We start from the raw sequence: 25,213 nt of genomic DNA, 5'->3' as shown, positions 1-25,213 counted from the left end.
TGTAATACCGCACCTGCTGTGCCGATTCTCCGACCAATCTCCCGCTCCATTGTCCCCTCACTCGCGAACAAGACCCCAAGGTACTTGAACTCCTTCACTTGGGGTAAGGACTCATTCCCTACCTGGAGAAGGCACTCCATCGGTTTCCTGCTGAGAACCATGGCCTCCGATTTAGAGGTGCTGATCCTCATCCCAGCCGCTTCACACTCGGCTGCGAACCGATCCAGTGAGTGCTGAAGGTCACAGGCCGATGATGCCATCAGGACCACATCATCTGCAAAAGCAGCGATGAGATCCCCAGCCCACCGAACTGCAACCCCTCTCCACCCCGACTACGCCTCGATATCCTGTCCATAAATACTACAAACAGGATTGGTGACAAAGCACAGCCCTGGCGGAGGCCAACTCTCACCTGAAACGAGTCCGACTTACTGCCGAGAACCCGGACACAGCTCTCGCTTTGGTCGTACAGAGATTGGATGGCCCTGAGAAGGGACCCCCTCACCCCTTACTCCCGCAGCACCTCCCACAGTATCTCCCGGGGCACCCGGTCATACGCTTTCTCCAGATCCACAAAACACATGTAGACCGGTTGGGCATACTCCCAGGCTCCCTCCAGGATCCTTGCAGAGTAAAGATCTGGTCCGTTGTTCCACGACCAGGACGGAATCCGCATTGTTCCTCTTCAACCTGAGGTTCGACTATCGACCGAACCCTCCTTTCCAGCACCTTGGAGTAGACTTTACCGGGAGGCTGAGAAGTGTGATACCCCTGTAATTGGCACACACCCTCTGGGCCCCCCTTTTTTAAAAAGGGGAACCACCACCCCGGTCTGCCACTCCTTAGGCACCGTCCCCAGACTTCCACGCAATGTTGAAGAGGTGTGTCAACCAAGACAACCCCTCCACACCCAGAGCCTTAAGCATTTCTGGACAGATCTCATCAATTCCTGGGGCTTTGCCACTGTGGAGTTGTTTAACTACCTCAGCAACCTCCACCAGGGAAATTGACGACAATCCCCCATCATCCTCCAGCTCTGCCTCTACCATAGAGGGCGTATTAGTCGGATTTAGGAGTTCCTCAAAGTGCTCCTTCCACCGCCCTATTACGTCCTCAGTTGAGGTCAACAGCGTCCCATCCTTACTGTACACACCTTGGATGGTTCTCCGCTTCCCCGTCCTGAGGTGGCGAACGGTTTTCCAGAAGCACCTTGGTGACGACCGAAAGTCCTTCTCCATGTCTTCTCTGAACTTCTCCCACACTCGCTGCTTTGCCTCTTTCACGGTAGAGGCTGCAGCCCTTCGGGCCCTTCGGTACCTTGCAACTGCCTCCGGAATCCTCTGGGATAACATATCCCGGAAAGACTCCTTCAGTCGGACGGTTTCCCTGACCACTGGTGTCCACCATGGTGTCCGTGGGTTACCGCCCCTTGAGGCACCTAAGACCCTAAGACCACAGCTCCTCACCGCAGCTTCAGCAATGGAAACTTTGAACATTGTCCACTCGGGTTCAATGCACGAAAAGCTCCGCCGGAGGTGTGAGTTGAAAGTCTGTCGGACAGGGGCCTCCTCCAGACGTTCCCAATTTACCCGCACTACCCGTTTGGGCTTACCAGGTCTGTCCAGAGTCTTCCCCCACCCCTGACCCAACTCACCACCAGATGGTGATCGGTTGACAGCTCCGCCCTCTCTTCACCCGAGTGTCCAAAAACATACGGCCTCAGATCAGATGAAACGATTATAAAATCGATCATTGACCTTTGGCCTAGGGTGCTCTGGGTACCAAGTACACTTATGAGCATCCCTATGTTCGAACATGGTGTTCGTTATAGACAATCCATGACTAGCACAGAAGTCCAACAACAAACAACCACTCTGGTTTAGATGGCCGTTCCTCCCAATCACGCCTCCATGTGTCTCCATCATTACCCACGTGCGCGTTGAAGTCCCCCCAGCAGAACTATGGAGTCCCCAACTGGAGCCCCATGCAGGACTCCACTCAAGGTCTCCAAGAAGGCCGAATACTCCGAACTCTTGTTTGGTGCATATGCACAAACAACAGTCAGAGTTTTCCCCCCCACAACCCGCAGGCGTAGGGAGGCGACCCTCACATCCACCGGGTTAAACTCCAACGTAGCGGTGCTCAGCCGGGGGCTTGTGAGTATCCCCACACCCGCCCGGCGCCTCACACCCTGGGCAACTCCGGAGAAGAAAAGAGTCCAACCCCTATCCAGGAGTATGGTTCCAGAACCGAGACTGTGCGTAGAGGTAAGCCCCACCAGATCTAACCGGTAGCGCTCCACCTCCCGCACAAGTTCCGGCTCCTTCCCCCACAGAGAGGTGACATTCCACGTCACCTCTCTGTGAATCTTTAACAGCCAACAGCATAATATTTGCATCAATGATCTCTTTACAGCTGCTGCAACACAATTCGGCAGAGTCAAGAAAGCCTTTAGTCTTTATTAATCCCGCTTTGTACCTTTAGTTCTTTTTCTTACCTTAATAATAATAAGGTAAGATATAAGCTGAAGACACAGACAGAAAGTTATTTTTCTTGTGTACCAAAGCAAATCAAAAGTCAATGGCCTTATTCTGTTGTCTATGAGTTTGATTACACTTTAAAGTCATTTCTGGAACTCTAAAAAAAGCAAAACCTCATTTACAAAGATAACACAAGCTTTTCTCCTTCAGGATGAATCCTGATGCTGTTTGTTTGGAGTATATTTAGCTACTTTCCTGATTTAGGTGTTCTCTATGCACCACCAGGTAAGTTAGTTTACATACAGCGAGTCACTGTCATTGAGTTAATGTCAGCCAGCTAATATTTTGAAAAATATGTTAAATACATTCAAGGGCATTTAGCAACGTGGCATCATGACTTCGCGTAAACATACACGCCACTTTCTAAAGCCACGTGGCGTGTTATCGCGAGGCTACGTGTTATCGCGAGGCTACGGTTGGTTTTAACGTCACACGCAGGGGAAAAGAAAAAACGGTTGGGATTAGGAAAAGAAGAACTGGGTTGGGTTTAGGAAAGGAAGAACTGGGTTGGGTTTAGGAAAAGAAGAATTGGGTTGGGTTTAGGAAAAGAAGAACTGGGTTGGGTTTAGGAAAGGAAGAACTGGGTTGGGTTTAGGAAAAGAAGAATTGGGTTGGGTTTAGGAAAAGAAGAACTGGGTTGGTTTTAGGAAAAGAAAAACGTGGTAAGGAAACAACACACGCGGAAAACGAAGGAAACATCACACGCAGGGTGCGATCCCCACTCTCCTGTGTGAAAGTCCTGTGATTGACCCACCCACCACCCAGACCAACCTCCCTACGCGGATTTTCGCCCTTTCATACTACTCGCTACGGCGTCAATTCACACGCAAACGCAAGGTAATGTAAGTCAATGGAGGACAAACGGCATTGATAAACACGCTGAAAAGCAAGTGTGTGTCTTGATAACATGCTAATAACGGCATACCAATTGGCGTGTCATACATACGCCACTTCATAAGATCAGTCTGCATTTAGAATAACTTGCTTAAATTACATCTCTGTGGTACAGACATTTAACACTATTCATCAAAGTAAAAATGAATCTGAATATTTGTTTTGATATTCAGACACAGTGGCGCTAAGATGAATAAGAAGAGTACCACCCTGAAGGAGAAAAAAAAAATGTATACAAGATTTTATATCCCTTTATGAGAAAAAGGCTGGGATGGGAATTACATTTTATTTTCAAAACAGGCTTGTTTTGGCTGCAAATTACAGGATAACAGGATTACATGCATAAAAATGGCCACCTGAGGGCCATAACATCAATAATACTACAATATTATAAAAAAAATATTACCTATTATAAGAGGTACTAGAGGGTTGGAAGACCTTAAGGATGTTAAATCCAATTATGAAACATTTTACTTATATTTCAGGGAAATGTCGACAGTTTGGTTCTCTAGTTGCAGCACAACAGTAAAGAATATCCTGGGCGTGAGCCATTTCACATTTTTTAACTACCATGAAAAGCATTTTGGTCCTATCAATTGTGGTAAGAGACAATTTGTTTATAGAGGTTACAAGACAAAACATGATGATAATTTGTCTTAGAATGAGCTTGTCTAAGAGAAGCTCATCAACTGGCTTCTTAAGTAAATCCTTGTTTTAAGATGTTGAACCAGAGTTGTTGCAGTGTTTTTGTATTTTTGCAGCCATGGAGGCAAAAAAATAAACAAATATTAAAATTGATGTCTGGTTGACTGGTTTTAAGCTATCCAAAAGAAACTCACAAAGAAGCAAACATTTCATTATTTAAGATACCCATATGTTTTGGGGCTTTCTAATTATCTCAGTATGAAACCATCTTGACTAACTCTGCTTGGTTGAGTACGAACTGTGCACATGAGACTCCTTTGCTTTGTAAATGGAGCTTGAATAATTACGTCCGATTCAGTGGTGGCTTTCTACCACTGCGGCTACGCAGCTGCAGCCTTCCTCTTTAAGAGCTGACTAAGTTAAATCCTTAATGGTTAGATTAATGCATATGCGCCTTGTCTCGAGGTTTGGCTCCTCTGGGAACAAGGCGAAGGAAACAAAATGTTGAGCAGCTATAATGGCTGTAAACGCCTCTGGAGCAACATCTGGAAGTGACAGTAGACCAGGGAGAGGATAATGGGTGGCTGAGGAGTGATCAGGATGTCTACAGCCCCGAGGCGCTTGACATTGGCAAAGTGGTGTGGCTGGATGGATGGATGGATGGATGGGTGGGTGGAAGATAAGGATAAAAAGATGCATGGTTGAATGCTAATGGTGTTGAATGGAAGACACAGCTAATCCAGATCCTTAATGCTTACTATGTGCATGATTTCCATTTATTATCAAATAATTGTCATATCTTGGTTTAATTTCCATAAAGAAATGAAACTATCTTTGTCACAGCCAAAACCTAAACAGCTCATTTGGCTTCCATCACCAAAGTGTGCGCAGGCTGGTTGGCTGCATTTGTTGTTGGACAGCAGCGTTTACCACCCACCAATAAACTGTTGCCTTTACAGTAATTGGTCATCTGTGTATGAAAGTGACTTGCTGCATGCTGTGTGTTTTCAGTTTACTTTTACAGATTTTGTTTTTACATAGTTCTGGTATAATTTTATGTCTACAACTTGTCTTGATTAAACATGCAAGTTGCCTGTGCTCTCACTGTGACAGACAAAATTCCGCCAGCTGGCACGGAAGCCATTACAAGTTATGCTCAGTGCCAACAGCAGTCTGAGAACAATCCAAATTTGTTTTCATACTGCCAGTCCTAATCTTAATGTTGTTCAAATTAGCACCACATTTTAAATGAAATGTCCAAAGAATTTGTCTCTGATTTAACTTAACACAATAAATATCTAAACTATAAAATGGATTGCTGTGAAATTTGGTACAGACATTCATGTTTCCTAGAAAATAAATCCCAAATAACTTTGGAGATCCCCTGACTTTTCCTTCAGGGCCAACGGCAGGTCAACATTTTCAGTTATCCATGATCAAATACGTCCACATCTACCAGATGGATTGGCACACAATTTTAAACAGACATTCATGGTTCCCAAGCAATGTATCCTCATGACTTTGTCCAAAGGAAAACAATGCCTACGTACAACCTCACAGAGCTGCAAGGCTGTGGAGTCGTGTTTCATTTGTATTTTCCTACTTCCATTATTCAACATTTCAAGAAATCTCAGCATCATAAGCAGTGGAAGAACAGTGTCACTTCCCTGCTTTATGCCATAAAGCAAAATATTTTATGCTGTAAATCAATCCTGCAACTTCCTGCCAAATCTGACCTGGTGGTGGCCTCTTCCTCATGGTTTTGTTTGGTTAAGGTGATTATGTGGAATACATGAACGGGTATTTGCATGTTTTACTTAGGTTTATGTAGAGACGCAGTATGTACCTATATTTGGAAGGATAAATGATTGGAAGATTTGTGTGGATGGATGTTTGGATGATGCAAATGATGGGAGAAAGTTGTTTCCTCACCAGGGCAAACTCGTGCGAGACCCGTCCGTCTGGAGGAAGCTTGGCACCGAAGCCCAGTGCAGGAAACATCTTGTCGCTGTCGTAGTCCTGGATGATCTCTCCGACGGCCCGCAGTGCCATGGCGTAGTCATTCAGCTGGTATGGGCTCATGTAATGAAGCGAGGTGGGCTGGGACGGGTTGCCTGGGACCCGAATGGTTCAACACAATAAAACACACATCAGCATCAAACTGTAATTATGCCTGCTCCCCCTGGGCTGTGAGTCATATTAAAATAAAAACAAAGGGGAGTGGGTGGAAGGGGGTTAAAACGTAGACTGGAGTTTTAGTTACACAAACATTTCTCTAAGGCACAGCTGCAGTGGAGGCAGAAATAATCTTACTGGTTGCCTCAAGCCTCAGTGGGTGGTGTGAGAAACCGCAATTTCTTTCAGTAAAGCTAAGTGACATGAAGCCACTGTTGCAATTTCGCAACTACACTAACAAGCTACAGCTACAGTGACCTGCTGACCCTTCAAAAACGTCTCTCCCACTGTCATAAACAAATGAAATGACATGCAGTTACTCAGAAATCATGCAGGATTGTCTTATAAAAAATGTAATTTGCAAAAAAACCTACTCTTTCTTCTTCTTACTTTTGACAATCAAAATCAAAATAAACTACAGCTCCCATGTTCATCATAAAAAAGGAACCTGTCACCCAGTGTAATGGTGCAGCTCATAAATGTGTCTTTAATGGTTTATTGAACAATAGAGTGCTGCAGCAATGAGTCCTGAAACCCATAAATTAGTTAGCATCTTTACACTTCCGGTTCCCTCGTGTCAAAGTCAATGGGTTTATGAATGGGTTTTTGGTTAGATGCCGGAAATAAGGTCTGTGGTTAACACCACTTAAGAGAGATTTTCACGTTTTGTTCTATGACATAAAATACATTAGTAAATACCCCACTCGTGAATTTGTAAGCTTTTTCGTGTCTTAAAAAAAAACGGTTACTAATGAGTGGTAAAATGAGACAACAGAGGTTGTTGGGGGACATTAAACGTCATCACGCCAAGGACGTGAAATCACTTGGAAGCTATTGAACAGAAAAACAGAAAGTTTATTCTTATTCGTCACATACAATTCAATCTCTGCATTTAACCCATCCTAAGCATTAGGAGCAGTGGACACATAAACAGACAGCGCCCAGGGAGTGACTAAAGGTTCAGTGTCTTGCTAAAGGACACTTTGACATGTGGCTGGAGGAGGGTGGGATAGAACAACCAATCTCGTGGTTGAGGGCCGACCCTCTCTACACCCTTAGCCACATGCCACTGGGTGATGGTGACGTTGAACTCATGGGACCGACGTGTAGTTTGTTTATATTACATATACATATATAATATATATTATATATACATATATAACATTAGCTTTATAATTCTTCATAACGTGGTGTTCATTTGTGAAAATGATCTCACTGGACAAAACATGTCATAACCTTTTGTTTGCCACAGAGTTTATTTTCTGCAATAATCCAAAGTAAAAATCCCAATGTTTTTTTGTCGAGGAAGCCAGGGTGATACTAACTTCTAGGTTGGCCAACAAAAATGCATCATCCCTGCAGCACTCTGTAATGGAGCTCTATGGCTCAGAATAGTAAGATATATCAGGCTCAGGTTACACAGACAATACTTGTTAAAAGGATCTCAATTCATTGCTGGTTTTTGTGTTTCATGTTCTTTTTTATAATAAGGAAAACATAGAATATCGCAGGCCTTGTCCTTTGATTTGCAATGAATGTGTAAGGACTGTTTTGTGCAGTATTATAAAAGACATGAAACTTCAGCTTGTTGACACAACTTCAGCATGTTCCCAATTTCCAACAAACGAAATAACGTAATTATCTGCATAATATCGGACGGGGATGTGGAAAACGTATTTGATGGCAGGAAAGAAAGCCACCCATTTCTCCTGTGACATAATGATGTCTCCAATATTGTATTACATATATTAACTTACTAATCATCACTCATCTGTGAGAAAGTCTTCTGCGCAGAATTTGCTTGTTTTTCATTAAATTGTTGTCACTTAATAAATGTACAGGCTTCATCAACACTGACTACATGGTGACAATGATCTAAATTGAAAATCTGATAAAATGTGGGTGTAATCCGTGTTTCCGTCTACACTGAGGCACAAATTGTACAAATTGTGGTTAATAGAGAACTCCAAACTGAGCTCAGAAATTTAAAGTAATAGTTTTTTTAAATAATTGTCCAACTTTCGTCTGCTTTGCCTTTTTTCTGTCTAAAAGGGAGTGAAGTGTCATTAGAATAAGTCAATTAAAACTGACTGATAAGGAACCACTATGGAGTTCACACCAAATAAAAAGTGTGTTAAAGAGTGTTAACCACCAACGTTTCATCTCTTCCATACACTTAAGGGATCTCAATGATAAGAGCAAACGCTTTTAAAACACTTACCATTTGATGCCGTGAAATCAATTGCCACTGTGAAATTAATTTGAGTCCTACAAGAGAAAAATAAATAAAATAAAGTGTAACTTGAAACCATCAATCACGCCACATTATATCACAGCATGTTTTAAAGCATGCAGAAGCGAGCAATTAAGCAGCGGGTTATCGGCAGCTGTCTTAATAATGGAGCTAAGAGATAATCCTCTCAGCTGAGTCTCTGAAGTCACATCACATCACAACCGCACGGGACTCTGGATTTAATGATGAGAGTAATGCTGATGCTTCATCTCTGCAGAATCATGTGCGGTTATTTATTGTGAACTTACCCGCCTCGGATGTAGTCCAGGAAGGAGAGCTCAGTGTCCACCAGGCAGGACAGGAGGGTGACCTGCCAGTCAGGAAAAGTGCAGGATTAAGACGAGAATCACTTTTTACAGTATGAACAGAGACTGTTAATGTAGCTCCGGATTCACAGATTAAACCAACGATCATACATTCCTAGTTGTGTCATTTTGTGGTGGTACAAACAGGTGACCGCTTGCTTAGCTTGATTAACTCACTCAATCACTTCATTCAGTGCTTGCAAGCAAAACCTGTTTAGCATGGCCGGGATAAACTGCCTAGGCCCAGACGCAAAAACCTGCTGTTGGGCCCCTGTTGCTACAGTGCACAAGGCAAACTATACTGTGTAGATGAAAGTTTCATTCATTTTTAATCAAAGACCCAGAAACCAACCAGTACTGCTACACTGGAATACTACCTGGTCATGGATTTGCTATGTTAGTTAGTTAGAGGTAATTCGATGCAAACAGAAAGAGTGAGATAGTTTTTCTTCAGAGCGCTATTTATTTTTGCATATTTATGCATTTCCGGTAAAAACACAAAGTTAGGGAGGGACTTGTCTCGGATATTTATTGCTGTTTAAAGTAGCAAAATAGTGCTGCTGGGGCGTTACGCTCCACCCTCCCCAGCCAGAGTGACAGCAGCTAAACATGGAACCGCAGGAAGAAAGCCTGTTGCCTGTTGCCATCTCTTGTGGAGGACTTCTCGCCACGCCGACGCCACAGGACAATTCCCGCGCAAAATGAACCTAGGGGTTAATAACACATGGGTACTGAGTCGGCCGTTCTCTGGGATATGTTTTCATGCTAATCGAATATGACCAGTTTTATCGCAAACCGCTAATTAGCTTATAAAGTTAGTCGTCGGGGAATGCAAAAGTAAAAAGAAATCTCTATTTCTATACCACTAACAAGGCTCAAAATAGCACCACACTTCCACGGTAGCATAATGAGGGTCCCTGCATGTAAACCGAAGCATTGAGAACTTTGTAAGTGTACAGACAGTTTATTAAAAAGATAGTTTAGTTCGGTATACAGGCAGGTGCCATTTTGGGAAAACAGTCATGACCAGTCGAACGACGAACGCCCTGCTTGAGCTATGTTACTGGTTACTGGTTACACAGTAGGGACCTTCATTATGCTACCGTGGAAGTGTGGTGCTATTTTGAGCCTTGTTAGTGGTATAGAAATAGCGATTTCTTTTTACTTTACCCGTGCCCCGACAACTAGCTTTATAAGCTAATTAGCGGTTTGCGATAAAACTGGTCACATTCGATTAGCATGAAAACATATCCCAGAGAACGGTCGACTCGGTACCCATGTGTTATTAACCCCTAGGTTCATTTTGCGCCGGAAATGTCCTTTAAGTGACGAATCGGACAGGCATGAAACGGAGGAAGAAGACAATCATGAAGTTGATCATTTTGTTGGAGTGAGGCCATACATGTTCAACCCAGATTTGAAGCCGGCACTATTAGAGATTTGGACAACATAATAGACATCATCATAGACACAGTTGAAATTGTACTTCAGCAGTAATATATCAACTGCAATCAATTACCAAAAAAATCAACTGACACACATTGAGTGTGAGGCTTTTGAGACCCCTGGAGGTCTGGGCTCACCTAGTTTTGCATGCATGGGCACAGCTGTGTCAGCGCTGCGGAGATAGGTCTGGCTGCAACTCTTAATAGCAATTAAGTGTAAGTGAAAAACATTTTACAACTGCACAAACTGTTGACTCACCGTTCCTGAGTTTTGGTACTTTTTCTTCTTCTTTCCTTTTTTCTTTGGATTTAGCACCTGTGGAGAAAACACAAGTTTTGTTGTGTCTCAGTGAGGAGTGGGTGATCCAAGTCATGTCATCTTCTTGGTTCAATCGACAGACTCTATTCAGCTGCATAATTAAACTAAAGTAGGGAATTAGCTTTGTTTAATTTCTGTGCACACAGTATATTATTTCACGAGACACTACTTCCAAAAGACTGATATCATTAGAAACCTCAAACATCTCTCAGAAAATGCTCACGTCCCTTAATTCTTCCACAGGATGTTTGAGTTTGATCATTTTATTTTGTATAATGTGTGTCCGGATCATGAGAATATTCAGAGTTCTGAGTTCTTGTGTTGGTTTTTTTGACAGGTATTTCACTCAGGCCTCACTTACATACAGTAAGCTGCACCGAGGCGTTTTACACTTTGCCTAAAGTTTAAGTCCCTAGAGCTAAATTTGGGTAATGTCACAGACACTCCTTCAATGTTTGCCTACAATCTGTACCTCAGATGTGTAATGTTCAGCAGTTTTGCAGAAAAAAACCCTTCATGGCAAATAAACAGAATGAAAGGATTAAAGAGGAGGTTGAGGAAGTCTGGAGAAAACCCAGCGCAGAGCTGATTCGACAAGGGAGGAGACTAAGTCTGACGAGTTGATATCACGTTACGTCACACGAGTAGAGAGAGAGCGCCCTGCTCTTCCTGCCTCTACAGTAAGTGATTTAGGTTGTGCTTCATAAGCACCTTAACTGACTCTTGACCTTCTGTGATTTATGGCTTGCTCACACACAGCTGGTGTAGAAATTAATGGACCAGGTCAGTGAACTGGACTGAGCATGAGAAAAAGAGACACAAGTCAGTCTTTTGAGGAACTGGTGCTAGGGCATAGCAGCCTGTTAAATACTCGCTAGAGGCAAGTTTTAAAGTGGGATTTTAGCAGGTGGGCAGTACCCTAAGATCCAGCGTAGGGGAAAAAATGCTGTGGTGGGGAACACAATTAAACGCTATTTCTACCACAACACTTATTCCGTTCTAAAATTATAAATATTAATTATTATAATAATTAATTAATAAAAAAAGTTTCTTTAATATATTTATCAGTAACTGTGGAAATCACATGAACCACCTTCATGTCCACCGCACAGCACTCCTCTTCTAAAACAGTGGAAATTAACACCAGGAGCAAATGGCAATAGTAAAGTGTTCATTAAAACAAAACAGCCAGGCACACAAGGCTGAATTGCCTCCTAAGTTACAATATCAATCAATCAATTTTATTTGTCGACGAGGTACAATGACTGTTGCTGGCAAACAATGTAACAATATTTGGTTACACTTTACTTGAAGGTATCTACATAAGAGTGCCATGACCCTGTCATGAACGTGTCATAAGCATTATAAACAAGCCATAAACGTTTATGACATAACGCTTCTTTTAGTGTCATTCGGTTTCTGTCATGACAAGTTAGGCTTAGGGTTAGGGTTAGAGTTAGGGTTCATGTGTCATGACTGTGTCATGACAGTGTCATGTCACTCTTATGTAGATTGCTTCAAGTAAAGTGTTACCCAATATTTTAAAGGCACATTTTTTAAAGCCCAGTTCACAAACGGGATTTTGAAAAGTGGGGCGCCCTAGTCGTTATCTACACAAAGCTTTTTGCAAAGGTTCAATACAGAAAACATTTTCTCTCACAGTCGGCCTTTAATTGTCTACTGGTGAATTTCTACTAGCCTACTTCTTCCCGCTCTAATCTTCCGTTACTTCCCACTCTGTTAACGTTCCTTTCATTCACAAATTCTTTAGTCACCTGACTTATGTGGCTAGTCAGATCTACCTGTGTTCCTTGGGCCGATTGAGTTCATGCTAGCCAAGGTCTTCCTCTGTTGCTAGCCTCCATAAATATTGTTATTCACTTCAAATGTATCTCTACACATTGAGCTGCTGCTAGTAACATTAGCACTGAAGCCTGGGTCTAAAGCACAGCTCTCCTCTGGACACAACTCTGTAGAAGTGAACACTGGGCAACGAGACATGCATAGTGCACAAGCAAGTTTTTGGTTACCTTTTGCAGAGTGGCAGGTTATTTGTGCTGTGTCTCCTCTCAAGCTGAACTATAACGTTTTTCACCTCATGCTCTGTCTCATAAAATGCTCCCACATCACGTATGGATCTCCTCCGCACGGACAAAGTTTGAGATTTGACATTTCTGGGAAGTGAGAACATTTTGTCCGGTCCTCACTTCTTCAAAGGGCTGTCTGAGGGTTGGGTTTTATGGTTATTATTTTATTAGGGTCAGGTTGGAGCAAGGGAAAGGACTAGAGGATAATGAATGGATGTGTGTGTGTGTGTGTGTGTGTGTGTGTGTGTGTGTGTGTGTGTGTGTGTGTGTGTGTGTGTGTGTGTGTGTGTGAAGAATATCACCTCATAGATGTGGAACTGTGACTGGCTTCTGGACATTTCTCTGTAGCTAGTGCTGAAGTCACCGATAAAGTCGTGGCTGTAAAAAAAAAAAGAAAAAAACGGAACACACAGTCACATTTACTACCGAACTGAAAACCCCCTACATATTCTGCATCATAGTGAGAAGCACTAAAGTGAATAACAGAAGCTAAGAAAAGGCCCATAAAACCAAAAATCAAAGAACCCATAATAACAGTAAAAGTGTCTGCTGGAGATTCATTTCTTTGTAGTATATTCACATTGTCAAAGTACAGAAGAAATCAGTTTTACTAACAAGCTCCTTGGTTACTCGAGGCGTGGGTGTAGCAACCAATTTCATAATTTCATGGAGATAATCAGCGGCGTTGGAATCGGGGTCAGGAATTTGTGGGAGCTCAAACCAAAACGCCCTTGAAGTGTCAAAAAACTGCCTGTGAAATTAACAATGGAGGGGTGAAGTGTGCCCCTACCCCGTCTTTATTCCCCGACTGTCTCTGTGAAGTTATCTCTCAAAAGACTGTTTAAGCAGTATTAATAGTTAATGTATATTTAAAGCAGTAGGGGGTGTTGTGTAGGGCTCTACAGTGACATGTTTCTACAGTATATCTCCCCTCATAGTGAAAAACAAGTGGGGTGTATGAGGACAAACATTTTGAGGTGGGATCTGTGACTATTATCCCAAATGCGCATATGCTCTTGTTATTTCAGGGCAGTTTTTTTTATTTATGCGGAGCATCAGTGTCATCAAGAGAAACATCTTTATATCTTAGAATGGCATGTAGGATTAATAAATAAAGAAATAATACAGTCACCACAATACGTCGATCATCTGTAATTACGACATTTACTCTTCCCCAGGCCTTGTGGCAAATGTATGTGGTGTTTATTTCACAGCAGGATGTCAATTAAATGATAATACTGTATAGATGAATGGAGCATTATAACAGACAATGCAGTGCAGACATTATCACTTAAGTTAACAGTACAAAAGAAAGCGATGTTTCCCTTACCCTCCATCTCTGTCCCAGTCGTACACCTCCACCTTAATACTCCTGTAGGGAAAGAGAAGAGAGACGAGGGAGGGGGAGGGGGAGGCAAATCCCAATTAAAAAACCAATTAGCACCGCTGATTTACAGTCTTTCTGCTTAAAAAACTGGTAACTGGTCCGTGGAAGGCTGGGGTCCTAAGTGGACAAGCCTACGTAATGCAGAGACGGGAGTTTTCTTTTTATGTTGTTATCAGTATACCCTGGTGTGACCCAGGCAAATAAGAAAAGAATTAGAAAAAGTATAATTAGGAAGTACTCAAATAGGCCGCCCAGTGCTCTAAATCTGTGTGAGAATGACATAACCAATGAGTCTTATGTCGCTGTTCATGAAGGTAATGATGAGAAATATCCCATGTTTAAGACCTGCAAGTGTTTATGTCATAAGAGAACTCAAGATGGTTGTATGATCGCAGAGTTGCTTGCGTTAAAAACACTGTGCATGGTCAATATAGCACCATATATCGACCATGACAATGAACTACCTTAAACGGCAAACTTTGGTTCAAGTGATGCATTCATGTTTGTCCATGTCGTTATGTGGTTTTGTGCTTTTTCAGGCACGTTATTAAAAGCAAAGTTCAATCTATCGGAGCTTTCAGAGGAACTCTAGTTTTCTGATACTATTTCTGATTGGATGTCGGTAAATTTGGGGACTTCTGTTGATGTGGCGTAACATTAGCAACGTTTAGCTTGCTACAGCATTGCTGTAAGTTGTTTCAAAGACAGCAGGCACAGTACAGTGGTACTCCCGTTGTCCCGGTAGTTTTTTTCAAGTTCATACAGGAACTGATGACACTTTTAATAAGAAGAAACTAACTTTAGCTTTTTAATGCTAGATCGTAGCATCACATCGCCTGAGCCACTTGTACTCATTAAAGGTGTCAGTACTATCTAAAGTAAACACTATTAAGAGCAGCCTCATGTCTTATTTTTGCAAACAAAGCTAGCACTAGACAAAACCTTACTGATTGCACCCTTTAGGACCCAGTTAAATAAAAAATATATTTGTGTCCCTGTGGTAACTGTTCTGCTATTTCTAGGAATATGTCAAGTATTTATACATCAAAATTACTCTTTTATTCTACTTTTTTTCTATCAGTCTTACTGTTAACAATTTTCAGTGTAATGTTTGCGTTTGCCTGCTATACCTGTCGTAGTCTCCGTTACACAGCGCCCGGACAGGAATTTTAAAAGCCTGCCACACCGGATCCAGAGTGTTCTTCACTACTTCTGTTTTGTGGCAGATGGTATACCTGAGAGTGAGACACACAAAGCTGTTGACAGTGGGAAAATTGACCTGATTAACTGAAATCACATTTAGTGATCCATTTTTGTAGTCAAAAAGAATGTCAACGTGTTTTTAAATGTATTGCTAATAGTAGCATCTGGCAGGTCTTCGTCTACATAAGACCCGTTGAATTAATGCAAAACTAGGGGCGGGGCACCATCATTAAACCAAAATATATAAAAATATAAAAAATGTTCCCTTTTGGTTTGTGCTTCTTTCCCAAAAGAGAACACATGAGATGTGATTTGCAGAGCAGATATGCATGCTGCAGCAAACAAAAACAAAGTGAAAACAAAACCCTGAGTGCACCTACTCTGTTTGTTTTTAAGGGGAGTGCAATGCTAAAAGTATTTTATAAAGCATGATCTTTGGCTGAAATAACAGCTTCCTGTTCTTTTTTATGTGGCACCTAGTCTGGCTCTTTGTAACCGCAGCATGCTGCTGTTATACCCTGCAGCTGAACATTTAGGCTGCATCAGTAAATACCCAGCTGCACAAAAAGAGAATGTGTCTTCCCTACGATGCTGAAGTCGACTTGAATAAAAGCATCTGCGGTGCAAAGAAAGTGCGACCTTCACACACATTTTTCACTTAACTCCATCTTATCCATCCTATCTCCTTTTATTTTCCTCTTGTCAACTCTGTCCTATTATCTCTGCTCATCCCCTCATTCTGCTGCTTTGTCCTGTTAATGTCTGGACGGCGTAAGTCACATATACAGCACAGAGCATTATGTAACATCACATAGGCGGTTTAGGCTTTATATCCTCTGCATGGGAGCTTTTTGGAGCATGAAAAATCACGCTCCATCTTTATCCATTTCAAGCATCTAGACATTCTGCGTACGTGTGTGTAAAAGTGAAATAGCTGCTTTTGTTTATTCAGCAAATTGACATCCACAAATACCACGGGGAAGCTGCTTGTCAACTTACGATCCGTCTTCGTTACTGCGGTAAAAGACGAGAAAAGGATCAGATTTTCCGAAGAAGTCCTTCTTATCCAGCTTGTTGCCACAAAACTGCAGCATCACCGACTCCTTAAAAGGAGGAAAGTAACCAAAATATAGACACACAGCCTCCGGTCATAAGGAAAGACACAACTTGCTATCACAACAGGTAATATTAGATACTGTTGTTTATTAGCTGTCGATACATTCTGTTATAGTCCTTGGAGAATAATTGCGATTTTTAAAAAGTCGATTCGATCTTTTAGATTTTTGTATTAGCACTTTGTAGGTCTGGTACAATATTTCAAGATTACATCTACAAACATATCATTGAAAACATTATATTTTCACCCACTGAGTTCTGGGAGCTTAAATTTGGTTTGAACTTCATCTGCCCCAAAACAGACACAAAAAGATAAAATAAAGATGATCAGGCTTAATTCCCCACTCTGACACACCAAGATATTATCTTAAATCTAGAATGAATTATCTATTTTCAATGAATTTCCCTGTGTTCTTGATTAAGCAATTTCTTGAACTTTTGAAGGAAGGCCCCCAAAATGTGACATTCACTCAAGAGAAAAGAAATCTGCTATTACGTCACTAGAAGCATTTTTTTGTGAAGTGATGCATCTAAACGTGGCAAAAAACACCACCAAACAATAAAATGGGACCATCATGGTGATGTACTTTTTCAGAAATAGCGGATTTTTCTAACAGTGTCCAAATCTTCGAGGTGATTTTGTTTTCTCTTTGAAATAAAGAGGGATTCAAATAGACAGAGTCACAGTCCGGCTCATCACAAAGTTCAACTGAAGACATGACAACAGCGTCAAACAGTCGGCTGTGTCTGGAACTGAAAAGTATTCCCGTTCAACTACTACCATGAACAAAAGTGGATTTTCTTGCGTTCAGAGCGAACAGAATCAAAAACCTCTGTGCAAAAGTTACTACAAATCTTTTAAAGTGAACATAACTTGTTAAAATGAAGCACAGTATCTGTTATGTGGTAGCGCTTGATGCCTCTTCTGGCTTGCAACAGCACAGTCGTATTTTTTTACTTTATATATACTGTGTGTTCTCTTTATCGCAGAAGTGTTGTATAAGACTGCATTAGTTTTAGCTAGGTGTACCAAATAAACTGAGTGTATGTAATGTTCCTTTGTGTCTGTATTCATATAAGAGTTCATTTTGCATGAAATTGAAAAAAGTGATTTCAGCCAAAAAGGACTCCTCGTTATTCAGAGTTTTTTTTTTTAAGCTTAAACTGCGTGGAGTACCAGATGGGTCAGGCTTGTCACTTTGGAAGATATAAGAACCAGAAGGTTGGTCTAATAAGAGGAATGTATCTGACAACTAGTTTGAAATGAATCAACAGGGGAAACAAACAGACTCTTACCCTGCAGTTGCTCAGCTCTTCTGCTCTCACTATGATGGTGCCACATTTCTTCCCCGGTATCCCACTAGAAAAAAAGAGAAAAAAAATAAATAAATAATAATAATATTCCCATTACATTTAAGATGCCAAAGGCCTCTAACAGTGGGCTTATTGCAGGTAGGACAATGTTTTGAAACAACAGAGTTCCAGGGAAAATCTGTCTAGGTGGTGTAAGAGAGAACTAAAAAATGATATCGATACAGATTATGTAGAAACTATATTGTATTAAAGTTCATTTTTAACTTGTTTTTTTGTCTCCTAACAACAAAACGTTGCTTTTTACACAACTATATGCACTTTATAACCCTGTTTGCTGATATGTTGTGCTTCATGCAAACTTGTTATGTACTGATCTGTATCTAAGTGAGAGAAGGAAACTTTGACCTGTCATGTCATGTCATGCTGTAATGGCTTTTTTACATTGTACATAGTGCATACTGGCTTATTTTTCGACTGTACTGTATATATCATAATTACATTGGTTCTACTGCACATTCAACGGTACATACAGTATATCTATATGCACTTCACAACTGCTTGAGCTTATTGGTTAGATGATGATGAATAATATCTTTTTCTACATGTAGCTTTAATCCACCACAGGCACACATAACAGTTTCAGGCAAACAGAAGTATTTATGACACGGATAATCAAGCTCTATGAGAATGTAAGCTTATTCTGCAGTTAAATGTCATTTAAATGCTCAAACACCCACAAAAAAATGTATCAATGTATCACCCTGTTCTATCAACTGGGACCCCTGCAGACCTGGAATCAAATTTCTCTTCTTCTCAGTCTCTCTCACATTTATTTGCCTGATTGTCTAAATAAATAATAATTTATGCTGAATAAACACCTTCAAAAAAGAACATCAACGTAATGTAACCACAAACAGTGACATTTCAGCTGTAATGTTTGTTTACATCCTGAGCTGGTGAAGCGTAATATTCAGACAATAAAGCCAAGGGAGACTGACCACTAAAAATAGACCAAATGAATGCCACAGACCCCGGGCCTGATTCAGAACAAGGAAGTGGGATAATTTCATTTGGCTAAGCATTGTCCAGTACAAAACGAGAGGTGGAGAAACTGATGGCAAATTGAAGCGATGCTTTGATACCCCCCTCACCTGAGACACACCGCCATCCTTTGATGCACGGGGAAGCATTCAGTGAAATTAATTCACTGTACGAGCAGAGAGAGTGCTCAGGAAGGGGGGAGATGGAAAAATGGCCGATAGATGGGGGAACAAGAAAGAGATGGACAGTGAAGAGGAAGAACAGAGTCAGAAAGATGGAGGAGCGGATGTGAGGTTGTTGAGTGAAGGGAGAGGCTGAATACATCAGAACATGGTTTCCACTGAAATGGGATTTAGACTGCAATACCTATGTGTGCTGATAATTGATATCTTATTTGTAATAAAGCTTATATATCTCATATTCTAGATTAATAAGGCAGCAAGTTGAAGAAATAACAAACCTGCACCATACTCAAAATTGTCACAGTTTGAGAGTTGAAAATGAGGACCCAAAAGCAGGAGACCAGTCAGGCAGGTTGGCAGGACAAAAAGCGAGCTTTAATAAACATAAGGCTGAATCCAAAAAAACAAGAAAACTAAAAACACTTGACACTAGAAGATACACTGAGCCAGGAACAAACACAGACAAGCTAACACTGAAACAAGAGAACACCATATACACAAATAAAGGAGGGTGGTAACAAGGGACAGGGAAAACACATCAGGGTGGTAAAACACACAAGACATGACACATTAGAAGAACCTACAAAATAAAACAGGAAACAAAACAAAACCCAGGATCGTGACACAAAATTGTATTTAATAACCAAAATGTTTTTTATGGATTTGTACTTGTGAAATACACAAAGTGATTTCTTCACTTGTTAATTGTCTGGTTTGCTTTGTCTGTTATTGTAGGTTAACCTGTCTGTCTTTGTGTATTTTACTGCTATCCATAGTGTTTTCTGTAAGTAATAATACGCCACTGTCCTATTTCCCAGTCTGGAAGAACGCCAATGTTCCAGAAAAGCAGTTCACTATTCGGATCGGCACAACCTGGCTACTGTACCTTGACTACAGAAATCCCTCTGTCTGTACAGTATGTCTGGTCAGTGCTTATTTATAGGGCTGTCGTGGTGGCCTACTGTAGCTGTTAAGAAGCATACAACATACTTTTATCAAAACTTCCCCAGTTCGATTCCCGGGCCAGAAAACTTTGTTGCACGTCATTTACCCTCTTTCTCCCCTCATTTTCTGTCACCTCTCCACTGTACACGCCCAAAAACATGCTTAAACTATCAGCATTCAGAGCCAATGCAGGGAGTAGTATGCCTTTTATTAAATGAGACAGAAAGTAAAGCCAGCTTTAATGCAGGAAACACGTCCTGTAACAGACCCGCAAACAATGTTAGATATTCCTTCTTTTCTTAACCATAATGACAATCTTTCCCTGATGTAAAAAAAATGAAATGAAAATGAAATGAAAAACGTAGCAAAAATGTAAAAGTCACAATGGTAAGACAGTGATTTAAAGAGTCCTAAAATTGCACCTGGATACATGATCTGCCAAAAGCTTTCTCAGTGAGCGTCACCCAAAAGCAGCAACTAAACAAAGTTAATGACTGTGACTCAGACTGTATTGTGAAATGACCTTTTAGTCACTAAAGTTCATATATATATATTTATATCATACAGATTCATATTGTACACAAACCATGACATCATTTTACAATTAAATTGTTTGTCGTCTTTGTTGCTCTTTAGTTTTGTGATGCGCCACCACTCGACTGAGCAGAAGTGTGATACACACACATTTTACTGTCAGTGTGACTTACAGTAAAATGTGTTTTTTTGGGGTTCAACACACACACACACACACACACACACACACACACACGCACACAAGCATTACTAAATACTAAAGAATATCTAAAAATATCTTCACATCTAAAAACGGATAAAAAAAATGCGGGTATGCACGGACAAAACAAACACACACACAACAAATCTGAGTGAATGAGTGCAGGCCGAGGCGATTACATAACTCTGCAACATCAACACATTTTTACATCATACTTGTGTCATTCTTCAGCAGGCCCATTCAGCTGCAACTGTTCATTGATTCCACATGCAAGCATGCATGCACGCACGCACGCACGCACGCACGCACACGCACACACACACACACACACACACACACACACACACAGAGACAGACAGTCATGGATGTAGACATCAATACAGTCACTTCTCTCTCACTCAATTTCTTTCTTTTTCTCTCTTACTCACTCACACACACACACACACACACACACACACACACACACACACACACACACACACACACATTGGACACTGGAGGACAGGGGATGAGGTGAGGGTCAGACTACTGATGGCTTGCTGCCTCAGGAGGAAAACAAAAGCAACAACAAATTGTTCTCTTCAGTAAGCTAAAAAAGATGCTGCAGTTCTGCTGTGTGTGAAAGAGAGCTGAGATAATATAAGACACTCCAGATTATGGGTTGTGCTTTAATAAAGATGTGTCTGTTTTATATTGGAGAACTTGGGCCATGTCTTATGAGGAGCCTTCGATGGATTTAAGAGTAAAATGTCTCCCCTCAGAAAGTGTATTTGTTGTGCGTGAGCAATAACTTTTCCTGGTGTGGATGAAGTTTGCTAAGAGTGATTTCTTTTCTGAAATCAGGTTGCATTCTTTACAAAATGTAAAAGTTTTATGGGTTCCTTTTCATTTTGGGATGATGGGTATGCAGTATTCTCACATTGCCAGACCTTCCTCCACAGCGCTGCGGAGGAGGGTCTGGCTAGTCCACACAGCATTCCGGGACGGGAGAAAAACATGCTCTGGTTTATTGGTATTTCTTTAAACCAATCGCAATTGTCTTAGGCGGTGCTAAGCGCCGAGCGGAGCCACGGTGCCTCTGCAAAATAGCCTCGAGAAAGAACTTGTTTTTGTGGAACGTGTACGTTCAAAAGTTGTTTTAGTTGTACAAAAGAAAACTCCGATTGGACAGATAGTCTAGCTAGCTGTATGGATTTACCCTGCAGAGATCTGAGGAGCAGTTAACGGTAACGGACATCCGAAAACGGACATGCAGTAATTACAGTATAGTTTTATTAGTTCTATGTCTTATGTTTTTATTAGTTGTCTTATGTTTTTATTATTTTTATTGTCTTTTGTATATTTGATTGTTTTCATGTCTTTCATTTCTACTATTATATAATATTATATATTTTAATTAAATATCTTTATACTTGAATTGTTTTATTCTTTATATTGTATAATTACATTTTCAGTCACCTGTAAAGCTTTTTGAACTGCACTAACCTGTATGAAACACATACATACAAACATATACCATTTACCTGACATTAATATGAAATTGACTGATGATTTCATTCCCTGGTTTATTAACACATTTTTCTATAAAAACCCTCACTATTTAATCATGTCTTAACACAGACAACCGTACAAGACTTTTGATTAAACACAATACAGCACAACTTTATCAAAACTATTAAAATCAGGTTTCACATCTGGCGACGTCGTCTCAGAGAATAAGTAAACGCCACTGAGAAGACCAAGCCTTTGATGCCAACTTTTCGTGACTTTGTAGTATTTGATACTACTGACAGTTCGGTCAGTACTAAGAAATGATTGATTTTTGACTCTCACCCCTACTCTAAGTAATCTTTAATTGTGTATCAGCAGACCTTTTGTTGATGACATTTGGATTTCTGTGGATAACACACGTCTTTGTCTCTTCAGTCTCTTCAAGATTTTTGTGGAATTCTTGTCAATATTAGATAGAGTGATATTAGAGTGATTGGAAAAATGATAGGAAGAGAGAAAGGGGAATTCCTGTGCAATAGAGGGTGTCTCTAAACTTAGAATAACCACACAAAGAGCCACAAAAGTGAAATATTTCATGAACTGGCTACAGGTTTAACTATTTTGTTATACTAGAGAGCAAAAATCTGACATTTATTCAGATGAAAAATGTCTGTGATAATTTCTTAAGGCTTCAGTTGTTGAAGCTTCAGTTCAGTTTAGGCTTCTTTATACGTGGAGCTGGGAGCTCACCACTGACATGTTCCCTTTGGGTGAACTGTCCCTTTTCACTACACGCTGTTTACCATCTCGACATGTTTACAGTCTGTCATTAGGCCTGCTGCTGTTTAACTATTCATCTCATTTGGCTGATGGAGACACTGTACGCTTTCATCAACATCTTGGCTTGTTTTCATGCCCCTGCTCTGCTTCTCTTCAAAGCAAGTGATCTTAAAATGACATGCTGATTTTCAATTCACACCACTGAATGGAACTGAATCTAAAATTGGAACCTGAGCCCAAACAGCTTTTTGTTGCACCTAACGATAGTGGCTCTCTGCTTAGAATAATGCAATACAAGCCTTTTGCCCATTCGCTTTCAATTATGAGTGTGGAATTAAAATAGCAGTGAGTGTGTTTGTTTGTTTTCCTGTGTGCATGATATACTACTTACATCAAAGGTTTTTCCAAGCGGCTTCCCAGGGAGCCGACTATCTCGCCCAGCGTACAGAACGCCTGGCCCAGGAAGTCCTAAATGTGTGAAAAAGTAAACACAGAAATAAAGAAACATTTTAGTATATATATACTGTATATATTTCTTCATTTAACATACAAACACACAAACACAGCTAAAAGTAGGTTTCCCAAAATGGAAACTCAAAATGTTTCATATTAAATTAATTAATTAATAAGACATTACACATAACTATGAAATTGTAAAATATTCCAATACATGTTTTAAACTGAGTTTATTGGTTTCTGCTCTTTCTCACAATAAGTGAATCATTTGTATTTAATTCCAGCAGTTTTATTTCAAAATTCCAACAGCTTTTTCATATTTTGCCGCTTAGAGCTGAAACGATTAGTCAGTTAGTCAATTAATCGATCGGAAGATAGTTACTCATGGACTGTTTTCACATTTTGTTAATCATTTCAGTCAACATTCTCTGGTTCCAGGTTGTCAGATGTGATGATTTGATTCTTTTCTTTGTCAAATATGATAGTAAACTCAATATTCTTAGGTTTTGTTCTGTTGGTTGGATAAATCAATCAACAGTCATCTTGGGCTCTGAGAAATTACAAGGGATATTTTTCACAATTTTCTGAAATTTTATAAACAAAATTATTTATTGATTAATTAATCACTTAATCAACAGATTAACCTTTAATGAAAATAATTGTTAGTTGCAGCCATTCTGCCAATTTTCATCACAATATCTTCGTCAATCAAGACAAACAGTAGTGAGCCAGTTATGTGATTAGTTGTTGCTTCAGTCTGACTGATCAAATGACCATGATACAGATCAACAGGGACACGTGGAGAAACAAAGAGAAAGCTGTTTATTAAAGAACAAAACCCCAAATTGTATTATCTCAATTTATGCACATAATGTGAACACTACAGAGGCATACAGAACACAAAAAATAAGTCTTGAAATAATAGCTACTCAGGTTGTATACGTATTTCAAGTTCTTCATCGTCTGAGTCGTTCAATGTTGGTCTTGTAACAAAGAGTCATATTGTTGGCTTTCTTTCTCTTTTTCATGTATATTTTGCACATTGCAGCAGGTCCCGTGTCCTTGTTGATCACTGTAGGGTGACCATAAGACAGGATTCAGTTTGGGGAGGAAGAGCCTTTGGCCAGTAAGAAGAACAAAGAGCAGAGACAGAAGAGGGGGAGATAAAAAGTCTGTTTACAACAGGCAAGGAGGGTTTGTTCACGCACTGCTACTGACGCCTCCCCTGCAAGATTGTGTGTGCATGTGTGCGTGAGTAAACATGCATATACAGTCTGTGTGTGTGCGTGTGTGTGTGTGTGTGTGTGTGTGTGTGTGTAAAAGTGCTTGACAGATGAGCCGTGTTGAGTCCGGCGGGCAGAAAGCTGCTCTAAAGATCTTTGCGGGTGCTGAGCAAATTTTTCCCCATGCCGAGATCTCGAAACAAAAAGGAGATGACAAAAATGCTCTGGCCTTTCCATAAGAAATGTGCTGCTAGCTAGCAGCCCCAGCCCAGTGCCTGCTACGCCTCAGCTATCTCAGACCAGAGGCTAAGGGGGGTTCACATTAACAGGCTCAGTAGTGGCAGGGGGAAAGAAATGGAGGTTAGAAGGGTATCTCTAGTAAAAAAAGATCACAGATAAATCCCACAAGTCCTGTATTCCTTCTTGAAGTTTAACATTGGTTTGGAGTCTGTGTGCAGGAGTTACTCTTTTTACCATTCATTAAAATGTAATCATGACCAACAAAAATATGACTCATAGTGCCTATCAGCCTATTGGTGTGTATGTGTGTGTTATAAATATAATATATAAATACACACCAATAGGCTGATAGGCACTATGATAACAGCTGTGGCTAACCAGCCAACCCCACCCATGGTA

The 25,213-nt window shown here is 40.7% G+C and overlaps 1 protein-coding gene across 1 annotated transcript in view; it reads right to left on the bottom strand.

The window, feature by feature from the left end:
* The window catches only part of LOC144521887 (copine-8-like), a 68,258-nt gene that overhangs the window by 6,472 nt on the left and 36,573 nt on the right, over positions 1-25,213 (bottom strand). Inside the window, exons 6-15 of the mRNA XM_078256535.1 lie at positions 23,287-23,363; positions 17,706-17,769; positions 16,293-16,396; positions 15,221-15,325; positions 14,034-14,075; positions 13,006-13,081; positions 10,557-10,613; positions 8,796-8,857; positions 8,476-8,522; positions 6,012-6,193 (exon numbers count right to left, since the gene is read on the bottom strand). Coding sequence (XP_078112661.1) covers positions 6,012-6,193; positions 8,476-8,522; positions 8,796-8,857; positions 10,557-10,613; positions 13,006-13,081; positions 14,034-14,075; positions 15,221-15,325; positions 16,293-16,396; positions 17,706-17,769; positions 23,287-23,363 — 816 coding nt within the window. The remainder of the gene's footprint in view (positions 1-6,011; positions 6,194-8,475; positions 8,523-8,795; positions 8,858-10,556; positions 10,614-13,005; positions 13,082-14,033; positions 14,076-15,220; positions 15,326-16,292; positions 16,397-17,705; positions 17,770-23,286; positions 23,364-25,213) is intronic.

Source organism: Sander vitreus, chromosome 8 (assembly GCF_031162955.1).
Source record: "Sander vitreus isolate 19-12246 chromosome 8, sanVit1, whole genome shotgun sequence".
NCBI classification, from domain to species: domain Eukaryota; kingdom Metazoa; phylum Chordata; class Actinopteri; order Perciformes; family Percidae; genus Sander; species Sander vitreus.
Note: the sequence above shows the minus strand (reverse complement) of the source record. Positions and strands in the feature narration are given on the sequence as shown.